Here is a 25,237-nt window from a genome sequence, read left to right on the forward strand (position 1 = left end):
TTCGCACATTTAAAAAATTGTGTTTGTTGCTCTTTCCTCACTGATTTATAAGGGCTCTTTATAACTTAATGAATTGATCTCCATGACTGTATCATAGATTGTGAGTGTTCTTCCTCTTACCATTTGTTTTTTTGCTTTTCTTAACACTTTTTTATAATTAATCATTATCCTCCAACTTGTTTTCCATTTCTTTAAATTAACTAATTCTCAGAATTGTTTGTTTTTTTGCATTTCAGGCCCTGGTAATCACTTTGGTAATTCTTTGGTAATCAGTTTTTATTTTTAAACTCCTCTTCAACAAAACTGTTGTGACAACATATTTAAAAAATGAGCTACAGTGTTACACTATTAAAACATAAGAAGCCTTTCAAGATATACTTAATAGGGATTCTCAGCCCTTTTCATAGCATCACTGAGAAGTTTCACTCCCATACCAAGTACTTTATACCCCCCAGGTAGTACTGCAACTAATGCCATGCTAGCCATATCAAGGACCTCTGAAATCTTTATGGACGTATTATTTTTAGTCATTTCAATGTCTTCTTTTAGTTGATCTATCTCTTTATTTAACTCTTCAGCTTCCTTTTTAAATCCTTCTGTAAGTAGTTCTTCTTGCATCTGTAAAAAGGAGAGAGTCCCTTTTGAAAATAGCCCAAATCAAGATTTTGTATCAAACAACTACAGCAGGTAAGTATGTGTGTCTATTTCTATAATACCTTAGATGCTTTTTGACATTTGTCTAATATTTGCAAATGTTTGGACCTGGGTAGTGAGAGCATCCAAGGTTTAGAGCTTCCCATGTTCCCTCAACACCATCTACCTGGGCACAGAAAAGATGGGCCTAGGTCAGGCCTGAAAACTACCCCAGGACTGTGTTCCAGCCCTAATAATGCACTTTGGGAGGGAATGTAGGTGAATTCTAAATATTTGTCAGTTTCATTGAGGGAGGATGACCACACATATGTCACAAAAATGGCACTGCTGACTCTCTTTAGGACACTGTCTATCAAACTCCAGGTTGCGACAAAGAATGCATTTACTCTAGGTATTTAAAATGAATCAGGCAGACCTGGAAATGAATGCAACAAATTTTAGAGCTTTCAGAATCCAGTAGTTCATACCAGGCACAATCTGATACTTTCAAGAGTAGATGGAACTATTCCAGGTCTCTGATGGCTGTACCAAAATCCTAAGGACTCTAAGACTGAGGTCCTGTTCCTTGGGGGCAAATGCTACCCTATCATCACCACAAACAGCAGTCCAGGAACCTGGGCCATGTTATTTGTATGCTCCAAACCCTAACACTACACAAGGTGCTCCAAACCCTAACACTACACAAGGTGCTCCAAACCCTAACACTACACAAGGTGCTCCAAACCCTAACACTACACAAGGTGCTCCAAACCCTAACACTACAGAAGGTGCTGAGTCTTAACAGAGGTAAGTCTTCAGCACGATCCACATCTCTTTGACGTTACAGAGAATCACGTGTCTTTGGATTTCCCTCTGGGATCTGACTTAAGGTCAAATTTCTGTTCCTTTATTCCTGAGAGGCTAACGTTTTGTCCATCAGGCCCTGCCCAGGCCCATCCAGACTTACCTTCAGCTTGTGCTTCAGCATTGCTTCCTGCTCTCTTAGAAGGTTTTCTCTTTCCCTATCCATCTTCTCTTCCAGTTGGGTCATATTTTCCTTGAAGCTTCTCTCTTGTGCCGCCATTTTTTGCTCCTCTTCATTCTGTTTCTCTCTTAGCAGCTGCTGTTCCCTCTCAGCTGCATGCTTCTTGGCACACTCAACTGTTTCACAAGAGTTTTAAAGAGGGAAGAATATAACAGTTACGCCGAGCTGTCACCTCCTTAGCTCAGAGATAAAATGACTTTAAAATGGTGGGAAGGAATCTGAATATTCTTACTACCACATCAGAAAACATGCTTCAGCATGTGATGCAAAGGCACTGATTGGATGTACATGCAACCCAAACTCCCCTGGTTATTTTCACATGCAGCAGAGAGGTTCCACAGAAGAAGAGGAAGCTCCCGTGTCAGGAAGCTGTTTGTTTTCACACGTGCCAAAGGGAAGCACAAGAGCCACCTTTCCCTTTGTGAGCTCAGCCCTCGCCTGTACCTGCCATGGCCTTGTCCCCATCAGTGAGGGCTTTGTCTGCCTGCAGGATGGCTTCCTCTACTCCTGCCTGGGACTGCAGGAAGCTCTGGAAGACCTCATTTGCCTGAGGACACAACAAGGAGCAAAGACTTGTCAGGCAGCAAAGATGTAGTGTCTTGCTGAGGAAATTATTGTTCAATAAACCTACAGATTGGACCCTTTAAGTTCTCCATCCTTTGTAGGATCCCCAAATGGTTACAGACCCCAGAATTATGTGCAATTCTACAAACATCCACCCTCCATTTTGTGCAACTCCTATATCTGCACATTGTTTTTCTTCCGACTAATGCTCATCTACTCTTTCTTTATTACGATTTCATTTATGGATACTTCAACTTGTAGCTTCTATCTCCTCTTCCAGGAAGCTTTCCTAAGCCTTATTCTGAGTTTTGAGTGACTGCCAAGACATTACATTTGCCCTATCAGCACTACCACTTGATGACTGTGTGATCTTAGGCAACTTAGTAACTTTTCCACACCTCATATTTCTCAGTTTTATAGTGGAGATGACAGCAGTACCTAATTCATTTTTTTGAGGACTAAATTGATTATCTCGGCAATATGGTAGAGCAGAAAGATCCTGAGCTCTCCTCTTCTCACAGGCACACTGAAGTCACAACTATTTGCAGAACAACCATTGGTGGAAAAGATGGAACCTATCAGAAAAGATCTCCTACAACTGAAGATATAAAGAAGGAACCACAGTGAGATGGGTAGGAGGGGTGGAGTCTCAATATAGTCAAATTCCATACCCCCGGGTGGGTTATTCACAATCAAGAGAATGATTACAACCTCAGAGGTTCTCCCAGAGAAGTGAGAGGTCCGAGCTCCATACTGGGTGCCACAGCCAGGGATCCAGCACCAGGAAGACAATCCTCCAGAGCATTTGGCTTTGAAAGTCAGTGGGGTTAACTTTCGGGAGTCCCAGAGGGCCTGGGGAAATAAAGTCTTAACCCTCAAAGGGTGCACTCTAAATCTCACATGCTCCGGGACCCAGAGAAGAAGCAGTAATTTGATAGGAGCCTGGGTCAGACCTACCTGCTGACCCTGGAGAGTCTCCTAGAGAGGCAGGAGGCAACTGCAGCTCACCCCAGAGACATAGGCACTGGCAGCAGCCATTTTTGGGAGCTCCTTCTACCACATGGACATTGGTGCTGGCATTCGCCATTTTGGAATATTCCCCCTAGCTTATTAGCCCCAAGACCCAGCCCTGCCCTGGTCCAGTGGTCTGCAGGCGCCAGTGCTGGGATGCTTCAGGCTAAGCAACTAACTGGGCATGGACAGAGCCGCACCCACCAGCAGACCTCCTGAGCCCACCATCGCCTCTGGACATGGCCTTGCCCAGCAGAGGTCCAGGGACCTGGTCTCACTCACCAGGGCACAGGCACTAGACCTGAAACCCCCAGGGCCCTTTAGCCAGAGACCCTGGGACCCAGCTCTACACACCAGGGGGAAGATACCAGTTGCAATAAAACCTCAGTTTCGCAGTCTGCAGGGCCAGCCCACCCACTAGCAGGCTATATCCTGCCTTGGGACCAGCTGGGCTCAGGCCTGGACCAACATGAGGCCAACAGAAGCTTCAAGACACCCCCAGATCCAGCAGCCCAACTGGCTGTACCCAACAGTGATCCAACAGATGCTCTGGGACTCCTGGGCCCTGCAACCGGACTCCAGGATCTGGCTCTGTCCTCCAGAAAGCTGGCACTAGCCCCCACCAGTGGGCAGGCAACAGTCCTGGGGTCTCCTGGACACTTACTCTGCTCACCAGAAATGCAGCACTAGACCCAGAGCCCCCCGGGGTTCCACAGTCAGCCTCCTTGTGACCAGCAGCCTCTGCACAAAGCAGGACCTGGCAACCAAATGAACCAACAAAGACCCTCTGACTCCAATCTTCTGTTCTTTCCCACTCCCATTACTCCTCACCTTAACTCCTTTCCTGGGAACCAGTTTATAGTCCTGTTCAAACTTGCTCCTTGCTTCTAAGTAGAGACTGTGTCCTCCAGGGACAAAGAAAGTTCTTCCTGAAATACTTTTCATCAAGGATTCTGAAAGCTTCTTAAGCTCAGCCTGACAATATTTGACAGAGGCCTCTTCATTTTGGATCATGAAAACATCCTTCTTTTTCTCCATGATGTCCTGCCAGGGAAATATGGGGAAATCCAATAGAAAGAAGCTGTTAGAGGGAAGGTCCAACTGTGATCCTCTTGGAAGAAGTAGTCTGACAGCATCAGGTACATGAGACACAGAATAATAGATGTGGAGTCAGGAGTCTAGTTTTAGTTCCAGTTCTGACAAACTCTTTGTGTGATTTGTATGAAGTCCCTTAAATCCCCTGGGCTCAGTCTCAACATCTGTGCAATGATGGGGTTGGCAGAGGCAAACTACTACTTTAACAGTAGTAGCATTAATAGTGATCCATCCATCAACAATGAACAATGAAAGTACAATTATGAATGGAAGTAGGGTTTCCTCTTCAAACTTGGGTGCTATGGATAAAAATATGTACATAGCAAATCAACTTCCTACTAATGAATTAAGTATACACTGAACAGAGTTTTGAACTCTTTTTGAATTCTTGTTTCATTGAGGATTTGAGTGTGTGAAATTATAGGAACAGAAATTTTTTGCTTGTACTTATAAATTACAATTGAGCTGGTTTTACTCTGTATGTACTAAGAGATCTTTGTAAATTATAGGATGGTCAAGGGAGACTGAAAGTCAAACTTTCAGTGAAGGTGCCAATGGTAAGCAGAATTATGATCTCCAAGAGTTCTCTCTGCTGGTGTCCACACTCTGCATAGTTCCTAGACTTGTGAAGATGATGAACAATTATTCTGTGTTTAGACTATATTACATGGAACAGGTTGACTTTAAGAAATGGAGATTACCTAGGTGGGCCTTACCTAATAACAAGCCCCTTAAAAGATGTTTTCTCCAGTTGGTGGCAGAAGAGGTAGTCGGAGAGATTAGAAACAGAAGAAGGAAACAGTGCACCACTGCTGGGTTGAAGATGGAGGGGGGTTCCCCAGAGCCTCCATGTGAGTACCAAGGCCACTTGAACCTTGTTTTCAGCTATGGTACATGGAGCAGAATACCCATAGACCCTGGGCTGGTATCTGACCTGAAGAACTATAAGCTAATAGATGTGTGTTGTTTCAAGCTGCTAAGCACAGTGTAATTTGTTTTGCCACAACAGAAACTAAAAGCCCAACTTTTAGAAAAGAGATGGACTGTAGCCTGTAGAGCCTTATCACTCACTAGAATCTAAACTCCTTATATGATGAGAAGCACATGAACCATGGTGTCAAAAGGGGGAGTCTAGGTATCATTCCAGAAGAAAGGAATCAGGAAGGATATATTCTAGGGCACATTACCACCAGCTTCTTCTGGAACGTCTGCTTGTCATCCTTGAAGGAGCGCCCTAAGAAGATTGCAATGGCTTCCATCTCACAGGCTGCGTGCACCTCCAGAAGCTCCTGGAGCGTGTCCGTGGGGAGCCTCAGTCGCTGGGCCATCTGCTCACTGTAGTGGTCGGCTGCCTTCTGCACAGCCGCTGAGTTCTCACGCTCGGCCAGAGTTATCACTGCGTTCTCCAAACAAGGAACTCCTCCACTGTTGATGGCATCTATGTAGGCCACCACCAGAGTCCCCAGCCCTGAATGAGACATGATATTTATGAAATGGAGAGAGAATTCTCACCTGTTTTAATAGCTTTAGAGATTAGCATTCTAAAAATCACTAAAATTTTATTGAATTTGAAGTTTTCTTTTCTTCTATCGATTCTTCTCCTCATTTTCTTCATTCTTGTAGCCTCCTCCTTTTTGTTCTATGAATCCACTTCTTTATAATAACATCACTGTGTCTCCTATTCACTCTACCTTTTATGGTTCTCAGATTCATCCCATTACAATATTAGCCGAATGATTTCAAACGATATGCTCCAGGGTCCCCCAGAACACTTTTCCCATTTTTATAAAATAAACCTGTAAGTAAATTACATTACTTGTGGGCACTATTTGTAAATGAAAATTTCTTGATGAAAATGTCATCAAGAATTTCAGGACAGTGACACCAACATTAAACCAAGCAGGGCCCATCTCAGCACATTACACTGTGACTGTCCAGGTTGCATGTCCGTGAAGCCAGCCCTGTACATAAGATTGTATTTACATTTGTTTCTCAGACTCTCAATGAGCTTACATGGATTCATGGACTACTATTTATTTTCCGATTCATGTAAATTCACAAAATATCTTGCATATCCTCACTCGAAACACTTATCCCGTCAGACACCTCATCACCATGAAGATTTCAATCTTTAACTTACATCATTAGTGTAATACTTTCATGACATTTGGTAGCCTTACATAGGCTTCTTTTAATGAAGAAACATGCATTTACATGTGTTGCATGAACATACATCTTTCCAAGTTACACAGAGAAGAAATCACAATTGCTGACAAACCCAGAGTGCAATCACAACTTCATCACACACACTGAACCACAGAGAGACATGCTGTAGCAAAGGAGACTCACTTCCCCCTGTGACAGTGATTCCTTCTCTTAGGGTCTTGGACTTTGCATGGGTAAAGATATATGAGCAGAAATTTTTTGATTGCTTCTGGAAATTCTCATCCAGTTGGTTATCTGGCACTTCCTCAATATGGAGTAATAATATTTTGTCACTTGTAGGCCGGTCAAAGACAAAGCACTTTCTTTTTGGAAAAAACTTCCTGATACATTCTCTGGGCATGTTGGAATTTCGGATTTTGGGATTCTTGCCTGCAGGAATGGAAAGAGAGCAATCACTGAAGGAACAGCCTTCAGGTGAGGGGGCTGAGGACTTTCATTTCTGTGGATCTTTGCATCACTGTAACTACTGTGCCTGTGTATCTCCTATTATTGAATCACGCAAATCAACCTTATGCTAATCTATTCAGGACATGGAAAATCCCCCCCCTCCCGCTTTATTTTTGTACAGAGCTAAGAGTGAAGGAAGTACTTCTGAGGAGGCAGGGGAGGAATCCATTCCAAGTGAAGAAACTACTGATTATTTTCCTTACCCGTCCATGGCGGGCAGTGGATCAACTATTTATTAGATGTTTCTTGAATGATAGATTCATCCAAGAAATTGTCAGAAATATTTTTCTGACATTATAGTCCCTATGTCAGAAATGGCATGTAATGTAATGTAATGTCAGTAATGTAATGGTAGACACAAAGATATTTATGATATTGCTGAGAAAATAACCCGTGGAAGACAAATGATACTCAGGACAGTAAAGAGAAGATTTATATATCAGAGTAAATACGTACACATACTATAAATATGTTTGGAGATTACTTTAGCGTACACCATCTCATGGTAAGATTAGCCTAAATGAAACTAGGAGACCTCATCCATCCTCTGCGTCATTTTACACTGGACGTGACTATCATACAAAGGGATTCTGGGCATATATCAGTAGTTCAACAAATATTTATTGAAACAATGAATAAATGATTAAATTAAAAAAATGAATATTGCTTCTAGGTACCACCCATTATCCTCTCTGCTATAATAATCTGAGTAACTAATTTATTATATTAACATGACATATACGGTGTTAGGTTCTAGAATGAAGAGTGTGATACTATGAGGAAGAACATATTAAGGATCTGACAGTCTCACTGGAAGGACATGGCAATGCTTTTTTTTCTGAACTCTTTATTGTATAAATAGCCTATCTATCAATATGAAGGATGTAGCTATGTATGCTGGTAAGATACACTGTGTTAAAGGTATTTCAAAAATTAGTTCTTTTGTTTATCTTGTGATTCTGTGTTTCCAATTTGATGGATTATATTTCTCAAATAGGAAAGGAGAAGCACTTAGACTTAATATGTAATATAAGTATGTGAGCCTTTTTTTCCCATGGTGTCCATTTTTCTAAAATCACTTGGTCTAATATTGGATTATAAATTTCCTCTGTGAGCTTAAGCTCTGGTCACTGAGGTTTTCCCAGTAACAATAATGACTGAAGCCACACCCACCTGCCATTCACCAAGCACCATTAGCATGGCCTCAATCCAACCCCAAATCAAGACCGACATCAAGTGCTGAATGTCAGACCTCTGTTGACCCCACCTCCTACTGAACCTTCCACCACCCTGGCCCTGCTGTGATACCTGGAATCAACTTCAAGGCATTCTCCAGATACTCATCTTCAGTGATGGGGTATCCATCTAACTCCAGCTCCAGCATGAAATCCCGTACAGCCCAAACAAAGTCTGGAAAGAAACTCACAAACTCGGCTGAGTCCTGTACTTCATCAGAGCTGGCAGAGGATGTTGTCCTGATTAGCTCTGTTAGTTCAGTCACGTAGCTGGGATCGTAGCTAAGGAATAAGAAGTGCCCTCCAACACAATTTCCAGGTCTCACCCCAGAACAAGTTTTATCAACATTCCCATTTGCCCCATTTTCCCTTCTCATGAGCCACGAGAAAGGAGTCATGGGAAAGAAGAAACAGTGTCAGTTGCTATTCCCATAAACTCAATGAAACATGGTGGTTCAGTTCCTGGAAGGATACTGCAGCTGCTCCAGGGCCTGGTGGTTGATGGTGTTCATGCTGTTGTAGACAAAGATGCTACTCAGAAGCACGGCCAGGGCAAAGATCCACGAGTCATTCTTGGAGTCACCCTAGAAAGCACATTGCAGCAGGGGACTGAGGACGCTCCTCCTCATTCTCTCATTCAGTTGTTCATTGACTATAACAGCTGTCCTGTAACTCAACAGTAAGGCAAATAACATAAATTTTCAAGACAGTGCTAAACGCAAACCTTTCTGGTGTTGACACTGACACCTCTCAGGGCCTCAGTTTCATTAGCTGTTAACAGAAGTGAGCGACGTGAAATGTGTCAACTGTTTAATACAGTGCCTGGAACACAGAAGTTATGCAGTAATAAGTGGGCCATGATTCCTTTGCACTTTTTTTCTTGATCATGGGCTATATTAGGGACTAGTGCTATTCAATTAAATTCATCATCTATTCATTGTGCATTTAGAAAACAGCAGATATTGCATCTGCTTGTGTGGATATAGAGTTTCATATGAGAGTCCCTGCCCTAGAGAGATGGAGGGGCAGATATACCTGGGAACATATAAATACATTCAAGATGATAAACCGCCAGGCATGGAACCAAATATTATCATGTAAAAGACAAAGGGGCAATTCCAAAAAAACAGAAAAAGTACTCTGTGCATTCAGAGCAAGAAGTGATTATGTCTGACAGTGATACGATGGCATTAAGATGAAAATAGCTGGGCTTTAAAGAATTGACAGAATGTGGATTTGTGGAGCTTTGGGGATCATGCAGGTAGAAGGACCCACAGAAGCTGATCACAATTGCCAGAAAGTGTGGTCATATAGAGGTATTACAAGGTTACTTTATTTGACTGAAGTAGTGGTTACCCATGTGGTAATAGATGATGAGGCTGAAAATGAGATTCAGGACAAGTCATGAGTGACTTTGGAATAGATTATATATACTACCAAAATACACTACATGTAGTAAGGACAGCAAGTAGTTCTACTCTATCAGTTTGCAATATGGTGTGCTTTAGTTCCTTGACAAATGCAGTTAGATAAAAAGAAGAAGATTATACAAACTAAAATCTAGTAGGAATCAGTAGGCCATCTTGGGCTGACACTGAGGTGATTATTGAATACTTTAAATCTGGATTTTTAAATTCACAATTTCTTAAAATTCTTTTAAATTCACAAATTCACAAATTCATGCCCCAACCCTTGCCTGCAGTGATGAAAGCCAAAGATTCACTGCTACTACTTTAATTTAGATGCAGATTAATATAAATAAGGAGAAAAGACTGATTGCAAGTAACACTGTGAAGACAAAATACCTAATATTATCCCATTTACGTTTTTATGGTGGGTCTAGCTCATGTTTTTATAGAATTCATTGAAGGATTCATCTTCAGAGCCCCGAAACTCAGAATAAAATGTTCCTGGTATAGTGGAAGCTTTTCTGGAGATTTTAAAAATAGTTTATTCACTGAAAACGTATTTTCATGATTCTTACCTCTAACCCCATATACCTTAACCTGTAGAGCCAGTGGATTCCATGGATTATAGCTTCCACCAGGATGTCTTCCTGAACCTGAACAACTGGGGTAAGGTCTCACTTTTTTTGTCCATGTCTCCCTGTATTGATAAGACTGCATATTTCTTATCTTCCCAACTCAGCTCTGGGCCCATACCTCACTCACTGTGAGAGAAAAGCCCTGGAATTCAGATGCCCAATAAATATTTGTTAACTTGTATCTTTCACCCCAGTGTTAAAAATAAGGCGATCGGGCTTCCCTGGTGGCACGGTGGTTGAGAATCTGCCTGCCAATGCAGGGGACACGGGTTCGAGCCCTGGTCTGGGAAGATCCCACATGCCGCGGAGCGACTAGGCCCATGAGCCACAACTACTGAGCCTGCGCGTCTGGAGCCTGTGCTCCGCAACAAGAGAGGCCGCGACAGTGAGAGGCCCGCGCACCGCGATGAAGAGTGGCCCCTGCACCACGATGAAGAGTGGCCCACACTTGCCGCAACTAGAGAAAGCCCTCGCACAGAAACGAAGACCCAACACAGCCATAAATAAATAAAAATAAATCAATAAATAAAATAAAATAAAAAAATAAGGCGATCTATCCCCAATAACGAAAGTATTGATCTTACTAAAGAATAAATTCAAGGTAAGAGAATTTAGCCTCATTATTCATAATTGGATTTGCAGTTTATAGGAACATGTTATAAAAGTTGAATTGAGGTGGGAAGTTGAGGTGTAAGTGGAGTATCAAGAGCATAGAGGATTGGGGCTTCCCTGGTGGCGCAGTGGTTGAGAATCTGCCTGCCAATGCAGTGGACACGGGTTCGAGCCCTGGTCTGGGAAGATCCCACATGCCCCGGAGCAGCTAGGCCCGTGAGCCACAACTACTGAGCCTGCGCGTCTGGAGCCTGTGCTCCCCAACAAGAGAGGCCACGATAGTGAGAGGCCCGCACACCGCGATGAAGAGTGGCCCCCACTTGCTGCAACTGGTGAAAGCCCTCGCACAGAAACGAAGACCCAACACAGCCATAAATAAATAAATAAATAAGTGAAATTCTTTAAAAAAAAAAAAAAAAAAAGAGCATAGAGGATTCCCCGCCTTACCTTTTCCACATCACCCAGGCCCTCGGTGTCCAGAAGGACCAGGGTGTGGCTCTCCTTGGAGGGGTGGGGCACACACCACATCCAGATGCCCTTAGTTTCAGACCTCACTGTGGAGCCCAGACGGAAACCTGCAAAGAAAGAGGAGAAAGCAGCACACAGTAAGAGCAGATAGTCCAGGCTGCCCAGCGGTTACTTTGGGTAAACTTGGCGGAAGGTGAGTGCCTGTCTCAGAGGAAGGTGCTTCCATTTCAACAAGGACAGAAAATCCAACCTCTGTACACAGTCAGAACCTTCTCAAGAAGCACTTTGTGTCCCCTATTCACCTCCTCATATTAATGGCTCAAACTGTGTCACAGTTCAGAAATAATGTTAGCTCTATTAACCTTTCTATATTTATCCACCACTGAAGAGCTCCCTTCTCCTCCACTTTCTGATGGACTTTTGCCAGTGAGAGGTACCAGCAGGAGATCAGAAGTCAGCCTCCTGTTCCCCTGGCGTCCACCCTGGTGAGCCACAGTGGCCCACTGTCTCTGTCCCTCTACTTTGGTCACATCTCCTTTCATTTAGCTCCAACCAGTACCTCTGGTCTCTGCCACATTCTGGAATCTACACATTGCCTCTTCACACTACAGGAGTTATAAAGGCTACCTGGCCATTGTTCCTGCCACTCTCTGGCTACTCTGTACCTTCATTGGTTCCCTTTGCCCTGCTTGTGCCCTTGTAATTGTGCCTCCATTAAACATCTTCAGTTATCCTTTAAATGGATTATCTGTGTCCTTTCAGGACGTGGACTGATAGATCAGCTTTTTAAGTTTTTTTTCCTCACTTCCTCCTTGTATTGTCCTCATTTCTGTTCTCCTCTTCAACAAATGATGAATTCTTTGTTCATTGACTCATGTGGTGATATAATAGAAGGGAAAGCAGAAAAGACCTGTGAGAATTGCTTGCTTTTCTTTCCAAAGGCTTAAGCCCACAGGGGAAGAGGATATGAGATATATGCTTTGGAAGCTGCAGGTAATGTATCTCGTCCAACAGTCCAAGATATTGACCATATGCCATATGCCAATGCTCCCTTTAACTGAGAATGGAAATGGATATGATGAAATACCTAGGGGAGCATTGTTCAGCATGGCTCAGGCCCCTCAATTGCCACATCCTGTACGTTCTGCTCAGAGAAGGTATAAGACCTGAGATGATCTGCACTCTTCTACATCGTGATGGTATTTGACTGCTTGCTGATTAATACAGAAAAATCTGAACTTCCCCAGGTAGAAAAGACAAGGTGTAACTGGAGTTCATCAGTGCAAGTTATGTGAGGTAAAGAACAGACAAAGAAGTCATCACAAGGAGAAAGAGTAGTGACTTGGTTCTGCTAGCCGACTTTGGGTGTTAATTTTGTTTGTTTGTTTGTTTGTTTTTGTTCTTCCTGTGATATGACCGGGGTGGTGAGTCACAATTCAGGTGTTTTAAAACAAAACTAGGTTAGGTATTTCCTCAGTAAGGGAAATCACCTCCTTGTTACCTGATGTAATCTCAAGTAGAAAAACAAGATTGTTGTTGAAACTCCTTGTATGTATCTTTTTCTTAGAGTTCTCCAATCTTTAATCCCTCCAAAAATGACTTATTTATTAATTTAGGCTGTCAAGGAAAAGTGTCCTCCCCTGACTGGTGATCAACTTCCTCTCAAAGAAAGACAAACATAAAATGTTTTGTTTGAAGCCAATAAGAGATTGCAAAGCAAAAAAGAGAGAGGGAGAAAGGAAGAAAAAAGAGAGATGGGGGAGAGAGAGATACAGAGACAGAGATAGTTTGAGGGAGAGAGACAATGAGATATTCCCAAGGATCCTTAGAGTTTAGTGGACTGAGGTTCTACCCCCTAATTGTGCTGAGCTGCTGGGCCACAGAGGAAGGCATTAAGAAAGAAATGGTGTGTGGTCTTCTTAGAACTGCCCAACAGGACATAGGCGGATTGTCCTAAAAATCAATAAGAAACAAGTCAGGCCACTTGGTAGGAAAAAAAACCCCTTTTGAAATAGGAAATGCAAATAGCAAATATGTGATAAGGTGCTTAAGCTTATCTGTAGTGAGGCAAATAACATGCAACTACACAGACACCAGATCAGCAAAAGTTAAGAAGTGTTTTTACCAAAATTTTGTAAGGATGTGGATAATTTTAAATTACTGCTAATAAGCATATAAACTGACATAAAGCATAAAAGGCTTTAAAAGGTTTGATAAAGCTTAAAAGGTTTAAAAAGCTTAAAAGGTTTGATATTATCTAGAAAGGCTGAAGACATAAATAATTCTTGATTCAGCAATTCCACTTCTGGGTCTAACATAAGGAAGTTAGTGTACACGTGCACCAGGATATAGATGGAAGAATAATCATGAGAACACCATTTTTTGTTCATCAGCAACAAATGGATGAATAAATTGTGGTATCCTCTGTCAGCTGCAAAGTACAAAAGAGTGAAAATAATTGCAGACACATATGACAAACTAGATGAACCTCACAAACTTCTTATTGAGAATATGAAGCAAGATCCCAATGAATATCAGAATGAAATTCCCTATAAAGTTTAAGCTATTTTTAAGAAATGTTTACATAGATTGTAAAACCATGTTTAAATAGGAAGAGGGAAAGAATGCACCATGAAAATCAAAACATTGGTGAGCTCTAGTGAGGGTGTGAGAGGGTGTGATTTGGGCTTTTGGGTATTGGTGATGTTTTATTTTTTGATCTGGGCGGTGATTGAACAGATGATCATTTCATATTGATCAACTTTATTACATGTATATATATTTTTATGCCCTCTTCCATATGTTTTAGAGTTCACGTATTACAAAAGACTAGTTAGAGAAAGAGAAGGGGTGCAGTTTATCAAAGTTTTGCTGTGAAATTAAGCCAAAAAGAATGCATGGTAGCCCCACTGAGATATGGGATATAGGGATTTTACTGTCTGTTCTTCCTTCCATCCCTTTTTGAAAATAAGACATGTTGAACAATATTTGTGTGCTGCTTGGAATGACTTTGGTTTAAAGCCAAAGTGAGGAAGGAGGAAGGAAGGGAATAACTGTTGAAGATGAGCCCCTGAGCAGATGACAGTGGATGGGACCAGGACGAATGAGGTGGATGTTTCCATGGGGTTGGGAACACTTGATTACTGGACAAAATTACTGAACATTGTGGGGAGACGGGTTTGAAGTTATAAATTTGGTGGTGAGAATTAGAAGTTTTCTTCAGCGGGAGGGGTTAGACTCTTTCTTAACATGACACTAGAGGAGGATGGTCCACAGCCTGTGTTATCGCTGCTTCCAAGCAAATGGTCCTGAACAACACTGAACGACACTTACCGTGGTTCTGCCCTGCCAGGCGGTTCATCAGGAAGGATTTTCCCGTCCGATACAGCCCTGCAACGGCCACCACCACCACAGGCTGAGAAATCTGGTCAAGAATCTTCAGTGCTTTTGGATTTACTGTCAGCTGATTGTTCTGGTTTTCCACCAGACAGATGGGGTCCATTATGGTGGATCCAGACTCCATGGGAAGCTGTAACCCAGAGGAACGACTCAGTAAAACACAAGATCCACAAGTTATCTCTCACGATGCACATCAGGCTTCTGCATTTGGAACTTATACATCAATTTTCTATGTTTTGTATGCTTCTAAAAGGTGAGTATTTAGCCTAGTGTGCCAAGGTCTGTACAGATACATTATGTACATCATCTTATTGCTCCTTACATGAACCCTAAAGCAACCTTATCCATGTGATGCATACAGCGAATAGAATGAGAAAACAAAGCATTGATGATGGAGCCATGAGAACACTAACATTTTGGGGGTACGTAGAGGCAGAATGGGACATGAAGGAGATGAGGAGTGACCAGAGACGATTTCTGGAGTTCCAGAATGATTTGGTCACTCATTAATTGCACAAATATTTATTGAGAACCTACCATGTGCTGGAGATTGTTCTAGGGGCTCAGTATCAAACAGTGAACAAAATGGGTACAAATCCCTGCTTCATGGAGATCTATTCTAGTGGAGAAGACAGATAATATAGAAAGTGGAAAAGCAAAATACATGTATGTATATTAGAGGATAGTAAATGATCAGAAAGAAATGAGAGGGAATGGTGTTTAGAGTGTTGGGGGTTGAATTCACATAGAGTTGAATCAGGGAAAAACTTGCCAACAAAGGAAAAATGAATGTGATTGGTGACCTTGATGAGGACAGATGCACTGAATCGTTGGGAGCAGGCTGGAAGAGGAGTTACTGCGAGAGAAAGGAGACACAAAGAATGTAGCTCTCCCTCAAACACAATAGGACAGACCTTAAAGGTAGCTAATAAAGTTGTGCATGCAAGAATTAATTTATTGACTGAAATTACAGGACATTTCTTATTATTTAAGCTGACAGGGAAGAGAGGCAAGCAACCAGGGTGTTTTAAGGTCTGCCTACCTATGTCACAGTCTCACATCTGGGCCAGGCTCTACTTTAAATGATTTCGTCACAATGATTGGGTGTTTCATGATCTCAAGAGACAGACAGCAGTCAGAGAGTTTTAACTGTCCCTTTATTTTCTCAGACAATACTAAGCAACGTCCACATGTGCCCATACTTTACTAGCTGTGTGACGACTGGAAAGATTAATTTCTCTGTACCTCAGATTTCTCTTCTGTAAAATGGTAACCCTAAAAGTAAAATTCAGTCTGTCATTAGGGTCATTAGGAGGGTTAAATATCTCATAATGCTTACAATGCTCTTAAAATTATGCTGGTACATAGTAAATCCTATATAAGTATTGTTTTAAAATTAAGTGTCTCTGAAGACAGAGAGGGTAATTTCTGAATGAAAGTGGAGGATTAGCTTTGGCCTGAAACAGTTACACTTCCTTCCCTGGTTGCAAGCAAGTGGGAGGACACAGCCCATGAGGAAGATGAGCAGGTAGGGGAAGACCAGTGATAACAGCTGAGAAGGAGGAGTCAGGCTGGAGGAACTCAGAGCTGCCCTGGGATGTCAAAGTACAGGTTCTGGAGTCCGGCTGCCAGGGTTCAAACCCGAGGGTTTAAGTCACTTATTGTCTGTTGAGACCTTGAAAAAGGAAGTTACCTCCACAGCCTGCATTTTCTTATCAGTTTATAGGTAAAGCAACAATTCTTGCCTGATTCATTACTGTATAGCTGGTAACAGATAGGCTATCAATTATGGAAAAAAAAATTTCCTGGATTCATGTACTATTTCAATAATCAGCAATTAGACATTGCGTTATAATGTGTCAATGAATTCTGTAAGCTGCAAATTGCCAAGAAATATAAGGTACTGTATCTAAAATCTTTTTATTAGAGAAAAACATGAATTTATTTAACAGCCTTCCTCTGTACAATTTCTTTTCTTTTTCTATAGTGGATTGGGAGCAGAGATGGGGGAGTAAAACATGACCTTTTACTGCTGTGTTATGTGAAAATTAATAAAGGGAAACCTGGGGAATTCCCTGGTGGTCCAGGGGTTGAGACTCCGAGCTCTCACTGAGGAGGGCGCTGGTTCCATCCCTGGTCAGGGAACTAAGATCCCACAAGCTCGCGCCGTGCCCCCAACCCATCCCCATCACAAGGAAACCTCACTGACATGGAGTCAGCAGGCCAGAAGGGGGAGCTCTCATGCAGAACTACTGCCTGGAGGTCAGTTACAAGAAGAATTGTCAATTACAGACCACAGGGGAAAAATCTTCAACAGGAAGGAGTCATCAACGACAGTCCCCTATAGGAAAAGGTGTACATTGCATCTCCTACAAGAATTGACTACCCGGCAACTCAGTCAATGAGAATCTGTCATCACCCTGAACTCTGACTTTTCTTTACAAACCACCCTTCCCAGCCCCTTCCTTTTCTCTATAAAATAAGGTTCTTCTTTGTTGGACTTGCCTGTGGCTTTTTCTATAGCTTGCTTGTCCCAAGTTGCAATTCCTCTGCTATTCCCAAATAAACTCACTTTTGCTGGTAAAATAACTGTTTTATTTTTAAGCTGAATAGCTGTAAGCAAGAGAAATTGTAGAGCTTATTTCTTAGATTGAATACTGATAAAGCTTTGTGTAAGTCAATGTGTCTACAAAGATTCTTTTTTAATTCAAAGTATACTGAGGTACCAAAACCAGAAGCTTTTAACTTCAAAACTAAACAAGTGGAAAAGAATAGTGCTACTAGATGGCAGAAGGCAAGCAACAGTTTCCAAAGGTTACTGTTCAGGAGAATAGTTAACATACCCCAATCCCTGTATTTTCAGCAAGTACCAGAAATTATTCTGATGCAATTAATGTTTAGGCCACACATGAAAAACAATGTATGATAAACAAACATGATTAGACCTTAACAGTTATTATTAATAGTTTTTTTTAGTGAGAGTGAGATTGAATTATTCCGTATAATACAGTTCTGCAGTATTCGGAAAATCAAATGTTAAGTCAAAAATAATGCAGGGTCAATTTAGGATTTAAATTGTCTCTATGTCAAGGACCATCTTTTCCCTGTTTCTCCAGTGCCCAGCGAGGCGCAGTCAGGATGTGTCCGAGGAGGGGAGGAGGGGGCTAGAGGAAGAGACCGCACCCAGCGCCCCTGCAAGGGGCCGGGGGTTTGGGCCTTCAATTCTGAAAAGGACTTCAGCCCCCTTTCCTCAGAAGATATAGCATGCACTCCTCCCTCTCCCATGCAGGGCTTCTTGCTGCAGTCCTGCGTAGATGCTCGAGGAGGAGAGTGCATCCCGGCGACACGCCTGGCGGCCGCCCCGGATCCAAAAGGAGACGCTGCGCTGCCCAAGCAACGCGCCCGCCGGGCCGCACACCCTCCGCGCCGCGCAGGCGGCCGCGGCCTCCCCTCCTGCAGTGTGGAACCTGCGCGGGGGGATTTATTGTTGTTATTTAACGGAAATGTGCTTGGAAGGTATAAAGTTTAGCAGCAAACTTACGTGGCGCGGTTGCGGCCGGCCGGGGTCAAGTTAGCTGCTCCGGCTCGCCCCTAGGGCTCCTCCTGCGTCTGGCTCCTTCTGCATCTGGCTCCTCCGGAAACCGACTCTTATTTAGAAGCTGAAAAGCCAGCCGATTATCAAAAGCCATCCCGTTATGGGTCGGGTTTATGAGAAACAAAACCGAAATCGAAAGGACATCATAAGGACACGGCTTTTTTTTTCTTTTCCTTCTTTTAATGGAAGCAGGAACCCGAATGAAGTCGGGGAAAGACAGGGAGACAGGGAGGGGTTCCTCCACACCTGGCTGGGTAAACCCAACTTTGTCCCTTCTCCACAGGTGGCTTAGGTGTCCTTGACCCCATGGTGAACATGGCCCAAGTAATGGTAGGATGAGAGAGTTCAACAGCCTCTCTCTCAGGGGCGTCTTTGTGAGAGAAGGGATTTCTTTATTAATTTTTCTTCACTTGAAAAATGTTTCATTTGTTCATTTCCTTTCTCTTTCCTTTTTAAAAAAGCGGGGTTTTTTGTTTTTTTTTTTTTACCGCGGTGGTTTTTTTTCCTTAGCAAGAAAAATACGTGTGTGTATAAAATCCATGATTTTATAGCCCAGACATATTCACTATTATTTTGTTACAGCTTTTCTTTTCCTTTCTTTTACTAGGGTGCATCCAGATTTAGGGGTTGGGGGTTGGGGGGGGAGGACTGTTTATAATTTGAGGGTGGATGCAAATTTGGGGGTTGAGAGTTGATTCAGATTCCTTCCATCCTGTTCTGTATCCTTTAAGGCATTGTACTTACCTACAAGTTAAAAACTTGACTGCTGCTGTTAGGGAACCAGGTTCTTTTGCTCGAGGGGCTGCAAGCCAAAACACTGAGACGCTGAGGTTTGCAACAGAGAAAAATTTTATTTGTGAGGCAACCCAGTGAAGAGGCAGGAGAACAAGTCTCAGGTCTGCCTCCCAGAAGGAGAGGTGGTTGGAATATTTAGGGGACAAAGAAGCAAGGTGGTCTTAGACCTTGGGGAAAGGTGATCGGAGGTGGGGAAAAGGTAAGGTAATTGGAGTTCTGTGCAGGCTTATCTGAGTTGCATGCTTCTTCATGGGACGCCTGTGCAAATTCAGGGAGATTTGGTTTGAAACAGGTCGGAGAATTTGGGGCTGTGATGACAAAATTCACCTATGGGACAAGCAAGTATATTCTGTGCAGACTCTGATCAGCCGTATTGGTTTCACCTTGTTTCAGCCAGTTTTGTTGTATTACAAGAGGAGGGATTTTCGATCTGTTCCCTTATCTGCTGTTCTGTAAGATGAGCTCAAGAATTTCTGTTAGTCACCAGTTTCTGTTACAGGTTTTTAACCCTATGGAGCAGGGTTTCACTACCACACCTGTATTTCAGACTGTAGTGAGGGAAAGCAAGGACAGGGAGAGTATAGTCTCAAAGTTCTATGGCCAAGACTCCCCAAGAGCAAGTGCTTTGACACATATTCCATATGCAGACTTATCTAGCTTCAAAAGCAGCTAGAAAAGTATAATAATCCTTAGCCAGATTGCCCTAAGTTTATTCTGTAAGATAGAATGATACCATATTTGAAGGTGCAAAGCATGTTATAATTCTAAAAGTATATGCAAAATATTGACAGATTTTTCTAGACTCCTGAGTTGAAACTTGGCAGATTCAAGACTTGAACCCAAGCTGGAAAAATTACCGTGACCCCATAATTCCTGAGCCACCGAGATTGATTTAAGGGGAGATTGAGCACATGACCTAAGGCCAGATAAAGTTAATCCTTTCTCAGTTACCTGGATCCAAGACATTTCTCTCTTTTTCTGTATCACTCTTGGTCTTCTTCTGACTCTCTTGATCTCCTGTCTTCTGTTTTCATTAACTTTTTGTTGTTGTCAATGAGGGTATAAAGATGTGTGTTTCAAGATGAAGACTGTAAGGCCACTTAGGTATGTTTGGCTCTGAAACATGATATATATCATTACTTACAAAGGGGTAGAATACATTTGGAGTCTCACTTCCAGCTTCCATGGTTGTAATTGCTTCAGGAAAAATCCAATAATATTGGAAAAGGAAGAATGATTAAAATGGGTTCCTAAACTGAAGGCAGTCAATGAGACTTGATTTAACTGAAATGAAGTTTTTTTCAGTTTCTATTAATTTAACTCCAGAAAAAGTGGTCTAGCATCTTGTTTTAGAAATTGTGCTTATTTGTCACCTAGTGTACTCAGCTTTGTGTCTAGTGAAAATTCTGAGAAGAAGAGTCTCATTTTCACATACTGCTACTCAGAGTTTAGTGAAAGACCACAGCTGTGGATGGACCAGAGTTCTAAACAGCTCAAACTTGAAGCGCTTTCAGTTCAGAAATATGAGTGCAGTTCATCAGGTGAGGAAAACGTGGGTACAAAGGAAAAATAGTCCTTTGGGGATAAGATTCTTAGGCTTGGGGAGTCTAGAATTGGAGAGAGTAGCCACTGTGACAAAATGTTTGTAAAAACGAGGCAAAACTAAAAGCGCCTTGGATATTTAATGTTTGTAAAAACGAGGCAAAACTAAAAGCACCTTGGATATTGCAGAGAACAGAAATAAACAAGATAAAAGAATAGGCATTCAAGACTATACAAAATGTAAGGCAGTAGACCTTGATGCTTATTTGGCTATAATAAATATGTCAATTTACTCACAAGTTGGAGTGGAAGTGTATCACCTGAGGAAATTCAGCCTTAGTGTATCTGGAACATGAGGAAAAGGGAATACTGAAATTCCAGTTTTCTGCATCTGGTTTGGTGTGGTGAAGACATATGTATGTGTATACCTCCTTTATACATCTCCAGCACTTGTCAGGGATGGTCCATTTAATGTTGAGGAATGTTTAATTTGTCACTAGGGTGTCAGGTTTCACTGCTGAACTGATAGTGTTCAAGCTAAACTCTCTTTAGATCCCATTTATAAAAGGAAAAAAGTTATTTCTGGTTTAATGTTTCCTTTTATTATTTTTGGAGTGTCAGAGAGTTCACATGATCAAAGTTCACAGACTTTAATACTGTTGGGTAGGGGTTGGGGGGAAGGTGTCCATTAGAGCTACCTGAAAAGAGAAAGCAGGATCTAATACAAACTGAAAGCCCCAAGTGTCTGTGCGTTCATTCACCGTAATGGAGGTCTCATTCAGTGTTGTCCGTTCCTCTAATTTTTTTGGATTTACACATACTTCACCAGGAGTATTTACCTTCTCACTCACCTCCACTACTTTTTAAGAATATTGGAGCCTAATAGTCATATCACAATTGTAGGAGTAAAGTGCAAATCTTAAACTATATAATACTGGCCCACCTAATTCCTGCATGAGAAGTGGTTTAGATGTCTATCAATTAAACTGCTACCTTCTTTTGTCTTGGTTCTTACTTGGATGTGAGGGAAATAGAAACTGCAGCCGTTACTTGACAAGGAACTACTCTGGTTAGGCACAAACTTTCTCTCTTTCAAAGTATTCCCAACTCTTCAATATACTCAGCTGAATTCTACTCCCTATTTTGTGCCCTTTGCATATACCCAGTACGTTATAATGATAAGAAAACAAAGGAAAGTCTGCTTGCTAATGAAGCCACATTTGGAAGAAAACGTGTAAATCTCTTTTTAAAGCTGTAGCTTTTCAGCTGGCTCCTTTTCTGTGCTGGCTAAGACCATAGCAGGACGTCAACACATCCCTCCCAAGATGAGCTTTTTTTCAATTCCTGGGGATGAGTTTGGCCACTTACACAATACAGAATGAGCTTAAAATCATGTGACATGAGTTCCACTTGTTGTACCACAAATCGCACAATTAATTCAGAATTTGTTTGCCTAGTAGAGCTGTGGAACGCTCTTATAGAGGCAGTTAAGAGGCCAGTTTGACCATGACTCTGAGAGGATGGGCACCATTGTCTGATGTGGTAAATAACTTAAGCCCAAAGTCATTACAGGGTGCTGTGTACCCAATAGGCATAATACATGGGTTTGGAGGCCAATGGCCCTCAGTATCATTCATTGTGACTTCTTTGGGAGAGTTTGTGCTCCTTGACCTTGAAAATCTAGGCTTGTGGTTCTAGAGGTCCTGGTTCCTAGAGAGGTGTTGTTTCCTCCAGGGGGCACACTAAGGGCGCCACTAACCCTAAAGCTATAGCTGCTGCCTGTTTTCTCTGGGCATCTTGTGCCAATAGAGCAGCAGGCACAGGAAATAGTAAACATACTAGTAGTTTATCATGATAATTGGCTTTGATCATCATGAAGAGGTAGGATTACTGCCACATTATGGGAGCAGGGAGGAATATTTTGGCTAAAGTAATAACATACAAGTCCTAAGGGCATACATGCAGCTTTTCAGACCTTGTTTTCTTTGGAAGCAGAATAAAGGCATTGATGATTTTAAATCATGATGTGGCTCGAGTTCACGTGGCCGCGGGGTCGGACTGAGGATCTCTCCTTTGCGGCGGCGGCGGCGGCCAGAGAGCGAGAGTACGAAGTGCGGCAACCCGAGTCATGGCAGGACAGGCATTTAGAAAGTTTCTTCCCCTCTTTGACCGAGTATTAGTTGAAAGAAGTGCACCCGAAGTTGTAACCAAAGGAGGCATTATGCTTCCAGAAAAACTGCAAGGAAAAGTATTGCAAGCAATGGTAGTAGCTGTTGCATCAGGCTCTAAAGGAAAGGGTGGAGAGATTCAACCAGTTAGTGTGAAAGTTGGAGATAAAGTTCTTCTCCCAGAATATGGAGGCACCAAAGTAGTTCTAGATGACAAGGATTATTTCTTATTTAGAGATGGTGACATTCTTGGAAAATATGTCGACTAAAATAAGTCACTATTGAAATGGCATCACGTGAAGCTGCCCGTTCCCCCAATGGCATCACGTGAAGCTGCCACTGAAGTTCTGAAATCTTTCATCCTGTAAATAATTTCCGTGTTTCTTTTATAATAAAGTAATGATATCCAAACTAATGATATTGAGTGTCTCTGAAATTTAGTTTTCTCTGTATTGATTTAAACATTCCCAAATAAAAGTATATAAATGAAAAAAAAAATCATGATGTGTTAGGAATGCATGTTTTAATTTCTGAGTTAAACAACAGACTCAATTCAATTAACAACTTCTAAACAAATAGAAGACAAATGGAGGAATAAAATATATTCAGTCTATCTGAAAGAAGATAGAGGTGAGAGAAAAAGAAATACATAATAGGGGGAACACAAGGAAAGTGTAAAACAATATAACATACAAAACCGAATGAAGCAGTAATGTTGTAAATAGAAATGAAATTAATGCAACAGGTATAATGCATACTAGGTACATAATATCAATTAAAGCATATGTTATTTATGAGACACATCTAAAATATAAGCCTATGGAAGGTTAAACATAAAGAAAGGGGATTTGATACACTATACAAATAATAAAAAAAATTATAGAAAACAAAAAATTTAGTATAATATAAAAACAAAAGTATTTACAAGTGTTACATGAAAACAAATTATAGTGTGTGCATGTAATATATAGCAGCATATAAAAATAGACTTTAAGGGCAAAAGAGCCTGTCTGTAGTCATACAGAAAATTGATGAAAGTTTCAGTTTTACAGGAAGACATAATATTGTTATATTTTTATGTACCTTATAATATAGCTTCCAATAAATTAAGAGGAAATGGGCAGAACTAAAAGAATAGGCAAGATCACAATTTTAAGGACACACTTATCCCACTTCTGTGATTAATTGATAGAACAAGCACACAAAATCAGTAATCATATTGAAGATTTGAAGGGGATAATTAATAAATTGAACAAATGGATATTTTGTATGTTAATAACTATGATCAAACACTGTATAAAACATATTTTTTCAACTTAAAGAATTAAAGTCAAGCAGAGTATACCAATTTACAATAATGCAATGTTAAAAAACAATGACAAAAAGACAACTGGAGAGTCTTATATATATAAATTAAAAATTATAATTCTAAATAACCTATAGGTCAAAGAAAATTTTATTTTGAAAAACATAAAATATTTTAAAATGAGCAATACTGATAATACTATATATCAAACCTTCAGGATGCAGTTAAATCACTAATGTCAGTGAAATTCATAGCCTTAAAGGCATAAGCTAGTAAAGAATTAAAGTAGAAAACAAGCTAAATATCAATCTCTACAAGTGATACAAATGCAGAGAAAGTAGAAGAAACCAAAATAAAAATGAAAGCACACTTAATGAAATAGAAAACCAATATACAATAAGAGAATCAAAGCATCCAAAATGTTGGTTCTTTATAAAACTGGTAAAGCTAGAGTGACTAATCAAGAGAAATGAGATCCATGTTCCAAATTGCTAAGAATGCAAAATGCCTCAAGAGAATATTGCTCCAATCTGAAAAACAAGAAAGGACCATATAATCTATAAAATCATGGTTTTTAAAATCTATCACAGGTGAGGTCACAAGGCAAGAAGATAAACTGAATTCCAAAGGGTCGCAATCTCCTTTGAGAAGAGAAGCCACATAAACTTTTTAAACCTTTATCTGATTATAGAGATTAGAATAAATTAATAAAATTTTAATGGATTTCTTGAAGAGTTAATGAGGGCTAGAATCCCTGAGAAACCTTGGCATAAGAGGAATCCACACATACTTGTAAAAAATTTCCACTGACCTCCATCAGGTGTTCATAAGAAATAGTAGATGTAGGGCAGGAGATATGGATACCCTTGGTTGGGCAGGCTGACTGGGTTTTCGAGGTTTGAGGTGCAGCAGGAATACCTGGAGAACCTAGGAGTATGCAGGCATTCAACAAAACCTTGCATTGAGTAAACAAACAAAAAAACAAAAACAAAAACAGTAGTCTACCATTGGAATATGTCAAGAGCATAGAGAGAGACTGCCTACAAGACAAG

The 25,237-nt window shown here is 41.2% G+C and overlaps 2 protein-coding genes across 2 annotated transcripts; one reads left to right on the forward strand and one right to left on the reverse strand.

Annotated features, from left to right (window-relative positions):
• Positions 1-258: 258 nt before the first annotated feature.
• On the reverse strand, positions 259-18,437 carry LOC132367459 (guanylate-binding protein 4-like). Its single transcript, XM_059925890.1, has 11 exons — positions 18,321-18,437; positions 14,714-14,909; positions 11,360-11,487; positions 8,731-8,840; positions 8,330-8,526; positions 6,698-6,943; positions 5,536-5,816; positions 4,085-4,297; positions 2,123-2,225; positions 1,601-1,794; positions 259-618 (listed from the first exon to the last, which is right to left on the reverse strand). The coding sequence occupies exons 2-11, from the start codon at positions 14,901-14,903 to the stop codon at positions 379-381; spliced, it is 1,902 nt and encodes a 633-aa protein (XP_059781873.1). The 5' UTR covers positions 14,904-14,909; positions 18,321-18,437; the 3' UTR covers positions 259-378.
• Positions 18,438-22,798: 4,361 nt separating this feature from the next.
• LOC132350623 (10 kDa heat shock protein, mitochondrial-like) lies at positions 22,799-23,182 on the forward strand. Its single transcript, XM_059899935.1, has one exon. It carries the CDS (start codon positions 22,840-22,842, stop codon positions 23,146-23,148), a length of 309 nt encoding a protein of 102 aa, XP_059755918.1. The 5' UTR covers positions 22,799-22,839; the 3' UTR covers positions 23,149-23,182.
• Positions 23,183-25,237: the final 2,055 nt, after the last annotated feature.

This window comes from Balaenoptera ricei, chromosome 1 (genome assembly GCF_028023285.1).
Source record: "Balaenoptera ricei isolate mBalRic1 chromosome 1, mBalRic1.hap2, whole genome shotgun sequence".
Lineage (NCBI taxonomy): Eukaryota > Metazoa > Chordata > Mammalia > Artiodactyla > Balaenopteridae > Balaenoptera > Balaenoptera ricei.